Below are 16,002 nucleotides of genomic sequence, written 5' to 3'. Positions count from 1 at the left end.
TAGGACGTCTTTTTTTTGCTACCCCGTGAAGGGCAAGACTGTTAACAAGACTTCGCCCAAGATGGGGTGTGGTTTTTATGCCACCCCGTCGTGGGCAAACCTTAAAAATGTAGTGGGCAAGCCTGGCAAAAAGGTTACACCCAAGATGGGATTAAAATTGGGTATGGAATTTTGGTGGTGTATCGACTATTTCGTGTAGTATAAGTGCACACTTTCCAAAACTGTTGCAAATTCATGTCTTAAATTGTTTGAATTGCCCAATACGGGATACCTTGCGCATTTTGCCCACGATGGGGTGGATGCCCAAGATCGTTTGGAACATAACTTCCCCTGTGTGGTGAGGTGAACTTTGGCTCTCATCATGTTTTCACTTTTTAATCTTATTACATTTGTTATTGCTAAGTAATTGTGGTAAGGGCTACGACAGCTAACATTGCAAGTTTGAGGTATATCCCTATCAGATCCTTAATTTTAGCAGGCCAAAGCCTGTGTTGTTGCAGTTAATCTGGCTAGCTATATATCTATGTTTACATGTACACATCGTCCCTACTCTGTATTATTTAGCTGCCACCTTCATACCTCATTTTAAAATCTGTGTGCAGTTTTTAGGATCAATTTTATAAGCATGCTATATTTTATATTGGCATGCCACTTCTTAACCACCCTAGTAGCCATTATTGATTTTATATAAGTAAAGTAGAAATTTGGGCCTCATGTTTTCACTTTGCAATCTTGTATATATCAAATGTGTAATAACTAAGCAATTGCGCAGTAAGGCTTATGAATGCAAGTCGAGGTAGGGTATGATTCCCTATTCAATCCTTAATTTTTACTTGCATTCAATTTGGCTATATTTTAAGTTTACCTTTACACATCCTCCCCCTTTAAATTATTCAGCTGCCATTTCGTACCTCACTTTAAAAATTGAATTATTTTTGCAATCCATGCATAGTCCTTCGAATCAATTCATAAGCATTGCACGCATTGTTGTTCCATTTATATATATTAGGCATACGTCCGTGATGGCAAGAGGAGCATTTCTTCGAAAGGGAGGGACTGCATTATGAAACAATTGATTACTTTTTTTTCACACAAAATTGTTCTATCAGGTGGTTCTTTTGCTATTGCTATGTTCACTGAATGATAAAAATAATATATATTCTTTTTTTGCAATTGTCACATATTTCGCATAATTACGAAAATTATATTCACCTAAGTATTGACGTAGAGTAATAATAAATAAGTTAGTTGTGGAATGTGCCTCGCGAATAGAGGAGATGGGAACGTAATTCATGCATGAACAGATTGGGCCATGCCTTGGAAACCATTTACAATATATGATCCTTGAGGGCATGCCTTGTGAGGGGCAACCAAAACATGCATACTTTTAGGTGATTACCCTCTTTGCCTTGGGCAAACATTTTGGTGGTAGTACTTTGTTGCTTTGTCCTGCCTTACTTCAATTATTCTCCTTACCCGGCATCCTGGTCCATTCCCCAGGTTTGCAGTTGCGTTCCATGCGTTTGATATTGTGTGCTGAGAGTGTGTCCTAATACAATAGTCTCTATTGATAGGTATGCTTTTACTGAGTACCAAGACAATTAACGCTAGAGTAGTGATGCTACGGAAGGTATATTCACCTGTCAGACAGCATTTCAACAGAATGGCCTACTCGCATAGCAGAGTTAGGACTGACAATAATCGGGGACATTAAGTCTGTGCTTTAAGCTGAGTTTAACTTTATGGTATGTAGGTTATTACGATCCTCTAACATATACAAATTTTGAGTTTTAAACGCCTGTAAGGATACTGTAAACGTTGCACTATCCTTTGTATATTTTCCAATATGACAGCATTTTATTAGTTGCAGATATTTATTTACAATTACGTGTTGTGTTAGCAACACCTTGGCACCAATATTGCAGAATGACATAAAGACAGCATGTAACAACTTTCTGCTGATTGGAGGCTTTAGTATGTGCTGCACAATATTTTCAAGCTAATATTTCAGGATGATCAACAGAGGCATAAAAAGCGGCTTGTCCTTTTTTCGAGGTTCACATCAAGAATATCAGAAGTGTAGTTTCTATATGGTTAGTCCTAATAGTTCCACACAGGTGTATTGAGTTCTACAAGGTGTTTTGCTAGAGATGGACTGGTGTAGAAGTTGTCAGTGAACAAAATTCTTCCGCCATTTAGAAATAGTTGCATGAGATAAACAGGAATACGTTCTGTTGTAGGCATGACTTCGTTATTGTCATCCCTGTAAAACATTCCTTGACTGCAATAAACAATGAAATCTAAAGTAATACCATCTGCAGTTGCAAGTTCGTATAATTTTATGCAAAAATGAGCACGCTTGGTTCGAATTAATTGTTTAAAATGCAGTTTGCCCTTGAACAAAAGAAGAGATTCATCAACACTGACATTCTGACCGGGTATATATATACCTTTTTGCAGCGGTCACGGAGTAAATCGATAAATGGTCTCAGTTTATGTAATCGGTCACGATTTTTGTGAAGGAAGTTCAAAATCAATTGAAATCTACTTCGACTCATCACATTCGAAAATATCGGAGTTTGAAGCAACTCATCCGTAGACCAATAAAGAGGGATTGAAGGTTTGTAAACTATTCCCATAAGAAATATAAGACCAACAAAATTTCTCATTTCAATTTCATCTACATCTACCCATGTACCACTATGAGTGTAACCAGCTTCTTTTTCAGCATTTGCTTCTAGAAAATTATTTGCAAAGCGATTAGTTTCTGTCACTAATAACTGTACCGCATCATTGGTAAAGTAAAGTCAAATCAAATCAAGAGAAGTAGCTTTCTCTCCCATATATTTCACCTTCTTCATTTTTATAGTCAGTTTCAATCGGTTCCCATCTCCATCGTGCAGCAGCAACCACATTCCTAGCTCCGCGTCCATACCTTCCCCTTCTTCCACCAAGTCTACCATTCGGTTGCCGTCCTTTAGTGTTTCCTCTCCTTTCTTGTATGACAGGTGCTGGAGGGCCATCATTGTGATTTACTGCCTCCAATCTACCCACTCTATCACCACCACGCATTCTTGGTTGATCCTGACGTAGCAGCTGGCTATTGGCTCTTGTTCATGCACGTTTCGCCTGTAATAGGGTGTACGGATTTTGTCGTCGTAATCAAAAATAACTTCCTCTTCTTTGCCTTCACTACTAGGAACTTTCATTTAGAGTGTTTGAGGGGATCTCTACATTGCAATACACAATTGGAGGTAGTCCAACAGGTTCAATTAAGTCACCATCATCATCAGCAGGGTGGTCAGGAAAATCTACAGGCACAAGGATCATCAGGAAATGATTTAGGTCTAGTAGCTTCTGCTTCATAATCCCAGTCACTGTCAAAGTCAGATCAGAGGTGTGTTGCCCAAGGTCGATATCATCATCAGATGCTATAACATGAAGTCCACAATATCATTCATAGATCGAATCATGAACTTTCCTTTCCTGCTGCTGGAAGCCATTTTCTCTTGGTTCATATCTAATGAAAAATTGAGCTACGAAGCAAATTTTATCTATTTTCTATTTCTCAAAAGCACACAAACCCAGTACAACCTCTTTCGGGCCTAATCAGCTTTATTAGAACCGCCCGCTCTGTGCACCTCTGGAAAAAATGATGGGGTACTGCGCTGGGCGCACCACAGGGATTGAAAAGGTTATCATTTGTAACATTCTTACACATAATCAATAGACAATAGAAAAGCTGCCCATTAATTGCGAGGATTTTACCTGCACGCATACAAGCATTCAATATTACCTGTTTTTTAATTGTATTTTTAATGTGCAAAGGTGTCTTCTTTGTACGACCAAATTCTATAAATTGTGTGCTTTTTAAGATTTTTGACTATTAGAACGTTTGATTACTTCTTTTGGCTCGTTTTACCCTGAATTACAGTAAATGTCTTTATTTCATGTAAACAGAAGGCAAGGATGCATGAAATATAACGTTGCAAGACATATGTAGAATTTTCCTCAAGCTGCTACCAGCCCTCAAAATCTATGACAGCATTTAGCTTTTGACATCGTGAATGCCGCTGATGTTGACTTCACGACGGCAAAAAATTTTCTTAGTGTTTCTGACAGCACAAAACTCTTTCCAACTAAACTAATCTATTGTTAACTAATTTTTAAAAACAAAAATACAATATTATACGTATAACGGTAAATGTGAAAGTTAAAAATTATAAAATATAATAATAAAATATTTAGTTTTTCCATCATTAAAATCTCCCAAAACAGCAAAATTTTAGCTGTCACAATTTTTGTTTTGCCTTCAAAGCTGACCTTAGCCGTGGCAAAGTTTTTGCTGTAGAACATTTTTGCTAATTGTGAGGGCCCTTTAAGATTTATATATATACTTTAATAATTAATTTTTAATTACAAGATAGAATGTTCGTTCCACAAGACTTCACTGTTCCACCACGTTCTTGCCACAAAAAAATGTTTCCTGTTACCCATTGGTAAGATTTGCGTGAACGAAGCTCTATTCCCCTCAACAAAATTTAGTTCAAATATTTTAAAAACAGTTTGACGTGTGTTTAAAGTGTTTTTATGCTTGAATGGTTGTTATGTTCTTTCTATTTTAAAATGGCTCTTGATAGGAAGTTGTTAACTGTGCTTTTACTTCTTTAAACACTGCTTTGGTGACTTTTTTTTACCGTTTTTAAGTATTTTTATTTATTTATTTCCTTACATATTTAAAGTCAATATTACAGTAGTTAAAAAAACTAATTTAAATCGACTAAAAAACAAAACAAAAAAAAATCGCATAATAATGCTCAACAAAATCTTAGCACTGGGTTACATATTTTGCATGAGCAATGAGTGTTACCACAAGTATGTGGTATCACACTGAACGAAGATTAAATTCGTTGAGGGATGAAGTAATTTTATCACTTTTCCTTTAAACGATATTGATGCTCACAAAAGAGGTAATAACTTTAACAGTTCCCAAGAAGTTTTATTCATTCGTTTATTTGAAGTAAAATGTCTTGAAGTTGAAAAAGAATTTTCTTTTATATTTAGGCTACTCGAAAAGAAAAGAACAATCTGAGTAAAACTAGGGAGGACAGATCAATGATGGAAGGATATGTTCCCTTAAATGGATTTAAAAGAATGGAAGATAACTTCAGGATGTCTAACGATGATTTTTTACTAGTATTTTCATTAATTTGACCTTACCCCAAAGAAAGATCCTTCCACAGTTTCCAAGAATCCTATATCTTTGAAAAACAGAGTAGCCATACCTTGTAATTACCTAAAGGATCAGCGATGAGTAAAAATAATAGCAAATGCATATAGCATTGCCCGGTGTACAGTTCATCAGATAGTTGGGGATTATGCAAGCTCCTGGTTGAAATTCTTAATCCTTACATTATAAAGTTTCCTGGTTTACTCAAAATGGTCTGGAGTTATCGGTTGTGCACATAAAACCATATTTATAGGAAAAAAAGACCATTGTTGTATTTTTTTGTCGCGTTTTCAAAACTTGGGCCTATTCTCTCGAATGCATTAACTTTCAAAATGGCGTTAGTCCCTGCATGTGTGTAAGGGGAAATCAGATGTAAACAAGACTTTGGTTTATTTTTATTGGTGTTTATTCTTGGAAATTATTGATAAAATGCTTAGTAGTGATAATTCCTGGTGCTGTTCTGTTGTCCATCCAAGGCTGTTCAGACTCACGTCGACCAGAGTATAAGGGTATTTCATTGTTTAAAGTTACTTCTGGAAAAAATGAATTCGACACAAAATTGATCGCAGTTATCACCAGAGATCGCGTAATTGATTCTTCTCTTCGTTCTTAAATTGGTAAATGCAATTTACGTACTTGTCAACGCCATTTTAAAGAACAAGAATATTATCGTCATGATACAATGGCAAACTTAAATCCTGGAGTTATTTCAACCTTAAATCTGCCACATAAGAGCCACCCGTCATCATCCACTTTAACCAAACCTCAGGATGCTGCTAATGCTATTTCATCCAAAGAGATTTCTCCATTTATAAATCCTTTAAAGATTTTCAAAATAGAGTCAGAATTTTAAAAGTAAATGGATGGCAGTTATCATCACCATCAACAAGCCATATTTTTTTGCTAACATGACTAGATTCATTCAGTTCCCAAACTTGAAATATACGTTTCTTAAAGTTTGGATTTCACTATTCGCTGTTTGTTGTGGAACTGACCTCCAAAACATGAAATATATAAATTACATGAACATTCAGTAAAACATATCACCCTATTTAATTTGTGTTATTTGGTGAGTTCTTTAAAGTTGTGTCCTGGATTACAACCAAAATCCTCTGGTAGTTGCCTGGATCACATTATACCTAAAATTTTCACCGTACTATCCTCTTCATCTTCACCATTGTCAGAAACAAAGTATCATCGCCCAAACAATTGTTTTTGCTAATTCTAAATGAAAAAGAGAAATGTTTGGAATGTGTATAAGTAGAAATAAGGGAAGATTTGAGTTTTAAAAGAAAATTATCCAACATGAATATACCTCCAACACCGAAAGCGCTATTGTAGTGTTGGAGACTGCATATATACAGACTGTTCTATATTTGTATATATAAGGCACAAAGTGAAGTGTATATAGCCCCTTTTGTGTTTAACTATATTACGAGACACACGTGTTACTTGGTTGACACTTTAAAACAATTCCTGTCAGCACTTCTACTTACCATCTCTAGGAAATGTAATTCTACGACTTTTGTTAAGGCAGGTACTTAATGTTAGTCCCAAATCAAAGACAAAGGTTACAGGTATATTGAATCTCACCAACGATTGGATAGTTGTTGCCGACACTAGTCCAAACTTTGTTTTTCCGGGCCACATTGCTGTTTCACAACTAGGACCTGATATAGTTATATTTTCAAATAAGCTTAAACGAGTTATAATTATCGAACTCACTTGCCCTTGCGAGGAAAATGCAAACTATTGGCACTCCACCAAAGTCACTAAGTACTCCTGCTTGGTTAACGTAATTCTGTCCAGTGGTTGGCAAGTTGATTTCTTTGCTGTAGAAGTAGGGGCAAGAGCTTATTGCGCGAGAACAACCACGGCGTGTCTGAAAAGGCTGGGTTTTTCCAACAAAATGGCATATTCCACCGCAAAAAACCTTGGCAAAATCAGTATGACAGCTTCTTTTTGTGTATGGATTGCTCGGGGGTCAAGAGATTGGTCTCAAGACTCCTTAATTAAGGCACCCAGAACGAGTAAGACTCTTCCACCCAAGTCTGTTGCATCTCGTCAAAGTAATCCAGCTCCAGTAAAAGAAATGCCCAAGGGTCGTTTATCAGGTCCATGCACTCCGGTCTCTCTAAAAATCAACCATAACAAAACTAGTGCTAAAACAAAGACAATTTTTATAAATGCAGGTTTTGTCAACAAAGGCAGTACGTGCTATGCCAATGTGATATTGCAAGCACTAAGTACTATTCCATCCCTATGGTCCCAGAGTGCTTCGGATTCATCCCGTTTGTCACCAATTATGAGGGCGATTGCTCTTAACATGACCATGTAAAACCGTTCTTTGACCCCCGTTGATCCTTTCTCAAGGCCCTACAACGTAAGATACACTCTTCTGGAAATACAACTTTCCAATGCAATTCTCAGCAAGATGTGGCAGAGATGTTACTTCTTGTCTTGGATGAATTGAAAGGGTTCTCGGTAATTGCGTCTCAGAACATCTCGACAGAAGTATCGGTGTCAGTTTAGCTGTAACACCTGTCTCTGTTCTTCAGTTACTGTTGAAAATCAGGACATCCTAACACTTTCACCGTCTTCCAGCATACAATTGTCAGTTAGTATATTTTTAGCTTCTGAAAATCTGGAGAATGAAAATAAATGGTTTTGCCCACAATGTTCCCTGCACCAAGAGAGCACTAGGGAAACAAGGATTACCCATATCAAAGATCGCTCCACAAACTCTTGGTACCTCTGCAATGATAAGGCAATAAGCAAAGTTGATCCAAGAGCGCTCAACAGCACTACATCATATGTTTCTTTTATACCCGCTGCTATTTTTTTTTTTTGTTTGTTTTTTTTTTTTCCTCTTTATAAAATACCTTCGCTGTTGCTTTAAACCTGTACCAGACATAACACAATAAAACGTCAACATAGTTTCAATGCAGAATAAAACTGCATCGTGGTCAAATAATACAATGGCACAACACTAGAAGAAGTAGGATTATCAAAATGATTGCTTAATACATAGACATGGTCAATGATGCCACCTGATATTTGAGTTGTACAAGTTGAGTGTATCCTAAATGCTGAATCATATCTACCACATTAGGGACTGAGTCATCTAAATAATTGAGATCGAAATCACCAAGAATTATATGGGGTGATTTTAAACGAATCAAGTATGACAATAATTCAGTTTATTCATCTATGGAAGCTCAATGGCTTTTGTATATCAACAATATTGCTATTATATTAGAACAACATTCAATGCAAACAAACGATATCGCATCATAATGTTCATAATGAGTAAACTCTTGAACTTATCCTGATTGTTGTTGAAAAGCAGCTGATGAGCAGGAAATAGGGTAGCTAGAGTGTGTGTATGATGTTCAATAGGCAGTTGAGTTTCAGTGAGGCATAAAATACTTAAATGCATCAGGAGTGAGTGATTCAACAAGTCAGTAGCATGTTTTAAAACTGATCTAATGTTGATTAAAGCTATGAAAGGCAGGAAAAAATCATGACTTTGTTCCATTATAGTTGTCCTCAGTCTCTCGTATTCAGATGAAACATTTACGTTACACGTGATCCTTTCTGTAGTGACTTCTCCAGCAATGAAAAGATTAAAAGACTGCGCACCCTAATGCCACATATATCTGTCCATGATTGAACTAACGTTGTCGTTTAAGTTCAAAGGATACTACAGCATTTGGTATTGTTAGTCCTTGCACTTTGTGGACTGTACATGCCAAGCTAACATCAAAGGAAATTGAACCCGTACAATTGAGCTTGAGGAGGCACTTTTACTCAGAGGTATACTAGCTTCAATCATTTTGATAGGAACAACAAAATTATCGTATGTGTATTTATCAGTTCTTTGAGCTTTCATACCTACACTAGCATCTGAAATTTTAGTGTAAATAACTTGCGGTTGACAGTTTGAATTATATTTCACAACAAAAACAATACCTAGCTGTCCATTAATCAAACGATCCTCTATATCTACGTTGTTTGTTAACATGACCTTTGCATTTTTTTATAATTAAAGTCTTTGCAAGACCTTCTGTTTGACTCTGATTCAAATCTGTTATATTGTCCAACTTGCTTTGAGAGATACATTCGGAATTTCTGTCCAAGGCTTGAATCTCAATTTTTGGGTGCAAAAGTTGTTCGAGCTTCAAAGTATTCAATTCGTCTTTTGAGGCATTTTCTGCACCTAACCCTGAATCATTTACTGGGTTTTCAGATTCAGATTCACTCGAGTCTTCCTTTTCAACATCAATGACAATTTCCTCATCATGGTCAAGGTTCAATAGCTGCAATGGAACATTGTCTAGGTTGATGTTAATGTCTTTGTATAAGTTATTATTTATTTTCAAATATAACAATGCATTTTCAATATTCGCTGGGGAAACTGATTCGAAATAAACATGACCATTGAAAATCTTCTTTTTATTCAACTTTATGAGGACCAAACCAGAAGTGCCAGATGGACATGGTAAAGAATTGAATGTGTCGCTTACTGAAACAGGAATATCGCAAATTGCACCTTTGCGTTTAGGCATTTGACTTTTTGACATAATAACAACTTTTTTGAAAAGTAACCTTGAAATCAGGGCAGTTTCTAATTTATTTAATTAGATATCTCAATTGGAATATCAATAATACCCAACTTGTTGAACACTCCTTGGCAGGGATTTTATTTTTTGACACATTCGAAGAACATGTAAAACAAATATACTTATTGCCATCTGAACTAACTACATTTGTGTTGAGATAATCCATGTGGCTATTTTTGTGGTCCTTAAAAACCTTGACAGATCTCCGATATAAACACCTATTGCATATTATACAAATGTGGACGGGACCAAATTGTATTTTTTCTCGAAATTTATTTACACAATCAAGTGGTGATACTGCCTTTTTCCTACTAGAAGATACAGGACGGACACTTTTTGTGCAAGATACAGATTAAGCTTTTTTCTTTGTATTCTCTTTTCTATGTTGCAGGCGTTGAGCATTTTTTATTTTAGCATTAAAAACAAGTTTCCTTGAAATTTGACCTTCAGACCTGTGCTTTGCCACAATTTTACTTCTGTCACTAGCCGAACATACATCATCCTCCACTGTAATAAACTGGAGTTCGTACTGAATCGGACTTGATGAACTGGTAAAATAGGCTTCAAAAATGTAGCAAGTAAGCTGCACAACATCAGCAAATTTTACTATAATTGCAGAGCCTGTTCCAGAAGGCATGCCCGTCTGATCCCGACTATGAGAATCTTATCAAATAGTAATGGCGCTTGTTTGGAATGACTGCAAAAGTGTATAATAAATTCAGATTGTGAATTAGAGCCACCGTGGAGAAATTCAAAGAAATCTGCTGTGAAATCGAAGTTTATAGTTAAATGTTGTATTGTAATAGATTTTGGGAGTTCTGCAGCAGAGAGGAACTCAAGACTGTTTTGTTTTTTATACTGCCTATATTGCTCCAATAAATATTCTAAGTCATTGCACGTCCATCGACTTATCGCTTTGAAAGTTGAAAAGCATATACTGAGGCGAGATATGCAAGAGCATTGTCTTCCTCTAGTATTTCCAAACTTTTCGTGACCCTGGTGAAATGAAGCTTGAATACATTTATATGAGGACCTGGATTTAATTCTATGTTCCCAGAAGCAAACAGCAGAATTTTCAGCAAATTACGACAAAAAAAGAAAAGAAGAAAAGGCATGTTGTTTGTGGCTGAAGCCACATTGGTGAGACTGAAAAACGTATGGGAATGAGTGCCAAGCTAAATATGCTAGCTTAATATATTCTCAGGAACTAAAATAACAGGCAGTAAAACCAATAAAGCATTAAATAATTAAAAAATAAACTTACTTTCCTCACACTGCACAGCGCTGGAACTCAGAAAAATCAACATGGCTTGAAATGGAAACGGCGTGCAAAAAACGTGCGAACGAATCAACGCGACGAAGTTTCTATTTGTAAGCCAATCACAGTTCAGAGGATGGCAGAATCCGCTATCGCGCAACGGTGCTCAAAAAAGGTCTTTTACAACCGACCCGACTGCGTATGTTGCTATAGTCGTAATACTGAAAAGATCAGGAAAGTTGTCGCGACCAGGGTGACAAAATCTTTTGCGCCGCTCATTTTAGAAACTGTTCCACAGTTAATAACAACAAACAAAATGTTATAAAGTAGTATTTAGGAGTGGGTTGGACAGTCTCAATTAACCACAACAAACTTATTTTTTTTGCTTTAAATTGCGAAAATATCTTCTGTGAAATTTTCGTTCTATTAGAAATTCGTGAAAATATCTTCCACAAAATTATTTTTTACCATTTGTAAAAATATATTCCGCGAAAATTTCTTGTCGCGAGAAATTGTTCTCTGGAGGCATATTTTTAAGAAAAATATATTGAGAAGTTTTCATATATATTTAATAATATGTCTGTATTGATACTAAGGGTGTCTTCCAAAAAAGAATCGTAGGAAGAAAATTGAGTTTCTTCAGCGTCGGGGTATAGTAGATGCATATTTGATACCACTGTACTGAGGTCTTTGTACCTAAAAAATAAAATCGCACTTCTGAATGTCACCTGGAAGCGTTTGCGGCATCTTCTGTACGAAAATGCGATATTTTATTTGGAAAAAAAAGCGGCATTGTTTATCAAATTAGTCACAGTTAATTCCGCTACTGCATTGTTTTTAAACCAATCAGCTCGATTTCATGAGAATTTAACGCCCTTTTACCCCGTTGGGTATGTAAAATGTAAATAAAACAACGAAAAAGTTAATCTTGGCTCCTATTTAAAATGTCAAAACTTTGCAACTAGAATTAGCTAAACGCTAGAAATTAACTAAACAAAAATGTAGCAACCTGAATATTGCTCTTCTCGATCCAATGTATATCTTTATATTTCTTTCGTTGTTTCTCGCTTTGAAATATCTAACAACAAAATTCCGACTTACGATGTAAAAATACGATATAAAAATATTGCAAAATAATGTAAACAAACGTATACCATCAAGTTTAAAAGTTTACTACGACGATTAACAAGTTTAATTAAGATTACGCTACTCTTTAATAGAGGCAACAATAGTACCTGCATGTTATTCCTGGGTCGTTCTGCCGTACAGTTTGCATTTTATACCAGTTGCCTACACTGGAAAAATACACCAGAGAAATTCTTGCCCAGCTAGATGGACAGCCGATAGCGGAACTAGCGTAAATAGTGAAGCCGGCACCGACACGGACAATCAAATATTTTGCAGGACGAAAGAGCGGCAATTTGTATTTTCTGATAGAAACAAGACCATCGAACCCGGGCGCGGGGAGTGGGGACTCTGAACACCAAATTTACACGCCGAGGGCATGCGCACATAGGTTATCCTGCTTTGTTCAGACTGCGGGCGTAGAATTAAAAAAAAACAGACTCAAATTTTTAACTATAGCTAAATTCGCCCCTGTAACCATTCGGTCTGATTTTGAAAGAGGGTTGGAGAGTAATTAATATTTTAAATGATACAGATAGCTTCGCTACTGTATTCCTCCTATTGCATTGGTCAAAGCAGCAAACCCGTGTTCAATTGAACTACCAACATCAACATTTCTATATTTTTTCCAGTGCTTTACTAGGTTCTTTTTTAGCCTCTGTCTGTTTACCGTATTTTGCTTCAAGCGAAATTCAGCTATTGCCAGAATTAAATACACTTATCTTTTTCAGGGTTTCCACGTCTCCTCATAACTCCTAAAATCTCCCCAAATTCAAAAGGTCCTCAAATATCCTCGATTTTTTTAGAAATTTAGGTTTTCTTCTCAAATCTCCTCGAATAAATTTTGACATTTGGTTATCTTTTATATATGCTAGTTTTTATATTATTTATTTTGAATTACTACAATTTGTGGTTGCTGTGCCCTGCAAACATTACTTTTTTTGTTGTGTTTGTATTTAAAGCAAAGTTTTTAGTTATTTTTTGTAAGAAAATATTGAGATGCCAGTCTGTGTGTTCCTTCATTTTTACAAGTGCAAGTTTTTCTCCTCGAATCTCCTCAATTTTGTTAATAAAAGGTCCTTAAAAATCTCCTCAAAAATCCTCAAATCTTCTCAAATTTTGTTTTGAAAAAAGAGTGGGAACCCTGTTGAAGTTGCTCGTTTCAGCTCTGAGAGAAGATCTGCAGTTCCAGCTACTTGACAATGACAAACAACTACAACAGAAATTTAACAAAATAACGACAAACGACATTAATAAAAAAGAAACCCATGCCGTTTTCTTATTTCTAAAGTGTTTTTCTTATTTCTAAAGTGTAAATTATTTGTTTTCACAATAATCAGTTACAGTTTTGCACAAATTTAACATTGAAACAATGGGTCCGACGTTAATTCCACCCCAGGGTGAAATTTTCAAGTTCATACGCAGTTTACCCTGAGGTAAAATTCCCCTTTGGGGGGAAGCGAATGAAATCTCTCTGGGATTGTAACCTTTTACAAATGTCTTACCATAGGCGAGGTAAATTTCACCTGCGGGTGTTATTTCTTAGGGTTGAATTGTACTTGTATCAGGCCCCTTAGTATTTTTAAACTAATTTTTCTTCTACAGGATTGGATAAGACTGCCCTACTTTACTTGATTACCAGTGCTCTTTTCTTACTTGTGTTCGGCTATTTAGAATGTTTCTGTAAAATGAAAAGGAAAGAACCTGCTTCTCCGGACAAGATAACAGAAGAACCAAGCAACACCGATAAAATTATGAATCCACAAAAAACCAGCCGCACTGAGTCTGGTAAAAAAGAGGAAAAATACGACAGACAAATTCGATTGTGGGGACTGAACGGACAGAAAGATTTAGAAAATGCCAACATATGTTTAATCAACGTTACTGCCGCGGGCACGGAAGCCCTCAAATGTTTAATTTTACCTGGTGTTGGTCGCTATTCTATTGTTGACAATACCGTCATAACTGTAGAAGATGTTGGTAATAATTTCTTTTTTGACAGCTTTTCTCTCGGAAAATCGAAGGCTCAGATTGCATGTGAATTGGTGCAGGAATTGAATGAAGATAGCGTTGGTCATTTTTATCAGAAAGATCCAATTGAGCTGCTGAATAACGATCCAGAGTTTTTCAAGAAGTTTACTGTGGTAATATGTTCTCGTGTGTCGGAACACGGGCTTTTAAAACTGGGAAATTTTTTGTGGCATGCTCATGTGCCACTGGTAGTTTGCGATAATTTTGGTTATTTCGGTATATTGAGGATCGTCGTAAAGGAGCACATAGTCATTGAAGCTCACCCGGACAATGCTTTTGAGGATTTTAGGCTCGACTGTCCATTTCCAGAACTTGTTAGATACATGGATGCCATCAAGTTGGAAGAAATGAGTAAACTAGAGCATTCTCATACACCGTATTTAGTTTTGCTGTATAAATATTTGGAGAAATGGAGAAAAGCCAATAATTCACAATGGCCCAAATCTTATCAGGAAAAACGGGTAATAAAACAGATGTTGCAGGAAGGTGTATTGAAAAATGACGATGGGATAGAGTTTACCGAAGAAAACTTCGACGAGGCAATTAGAAATGTCAACATAGCTTATACTGCCACAGGAATACCAGATGATATCCGTAAGATTTTAAAGGATACCATGGCTAACCATCCGTTACAGTCTGAGGTGAATTCAAAATTTTGGATTTTAATTCGTTCTCTTAAAGAATTTGTAAATCAAAAAGGAATGCTGCCTTTGCGAGGTACTCTTCCGGACATGTTCTCCGATTCAAAGCGATATATCGAGTTACAGAATTTATACAAAACAAAAGCTGACGAAGACATAGCGTTGGTGGAAAGTTTCGTGCGTGAAGCATTGAGTGACTTGCAATTGCCGGCGTCGTTTGTTTCCTTTGACGACATCAAGTTATTATGCAAGAATGCTTTTTTCTTGAAAGTTCAAAGAGGACTTTCCGTACATGATGAGCTAAAACAAGACCCGTGCGCACATAAAATAAACGGCAGTCTCCAATCAATGCCTCCTTTTGCAGTTGATATTTATCTTCTCTTCCGCGCTATTATGCGATTATTTGACGACAAAGTTGGCGACCGGTACAACCTATCAAGTATGAAAGGTTTCGAAAAGTTAAAGAAACTATTGAGCGATGTGATACAAGATATTCGATGTGATGTAGCAGTTCCACAGATGTATTTGGAAGAAATACTTAGGTGCAACGTAAGTGAATTTCACACAACCGCCTCCATATTAGGCGGAGTCTGCTCGCAAGAAGTGATCAAAATTATCACAAAACAATTTGTGCCTATCGACGATATTTTTGTTTACGACGGGATATCGCAACAGACAGCATCGATGAAGTTGTAAACATTCCGCAATAGTTTATTTCATAATTCGTTATCAGAAATGTTGTGATCTAAAGATTGAAAAAATAGATGTATCCAACCTTTTTTAATAAAAATATACTCTCTTTCATAGAATATACTGCACTATCTCTTTTGGAATCTATTTAATAAACAATATTTTTTGTGTTCTAAAGAGTTGCGCCGAGCTTTGTTTCGAAAAATCCACGCAAAACCTTATTTTTACCGGCTATGTCTATTTTACCGCTGGCGCGTAGTTGGCCAATAACGAGGCCTGATCTTTGCTAAAAACCAATCCAAGTTCTTTGCTGCCTGAACATGCCGACGGAGCAAACATGCCATAATCGGGCTACCTTGAAGAACCACATTTTGTGTTGGAAGTGATGTTTGTTGGCCTCCTTTC

General features: G+C 36.4%; 1 protein-coding gene across 1 annotated transcript; it reads left to right on the top strand.

Moving 5' to 3' along the window:
* The first annotated feature begins 430 nt into the window (after positions 1 to 430).
* On the top strand, positions 431 to 15,716 carry LOC130646923 (NEDD8-activating enzyme E1 regulatory subunit-like). Its single transcript, XM_057452589.1, has 2 exons — positions 431 to 446; positions 13,910 to 15,716. The coding sequence occupies exon 2, from the start codon at positions 13,924 to 13,926 to the stop codon at positions 15,601 to 15,603; it is 1,680 nt and encodes a 559-aa protein (XP_057308572.1). The 5' UTR covers positions 431 to 446; positions 13,910 to 13,923; the 3' UTR covers positions 15,604 to 15,716.
* The last annotated feature ends 286 nt before the right edge of the window (positions 15,717 to 16,002 follow it).

This window comes from Hydractinia symbiolongicarpus, chromosome 6, assembly GCF_029227915.1.
Source record: "Hydractinia symbiolongicarpus strain clone_291-10 chromosome 6, HSymV2.1, whole genome shotgun sequence".
NCBI classification, from domain to species: domain Eukaryota; kingdom Metazoa; phylum Cnidaria; class Hydrozoa; order Anthoathecata; family Hydractiniidae; genus Hydractinia; species Hydractinia symbiolongicarpus.
Note: the sequence above shows the minus strand (reverse complement) of the source record. Positions and strands in the feature narration are given on the sequence as shown.

Bases quoted from the DNA above. Each gene is read 5' to 3' on its own strand.
- LOC130646923 (XM_057452589.1), top strand. From the start codon at position 13,924: ATGAAAAGGAAAGAACCTGCTTCTCCGGACAAGATAACAGAAGAACCA.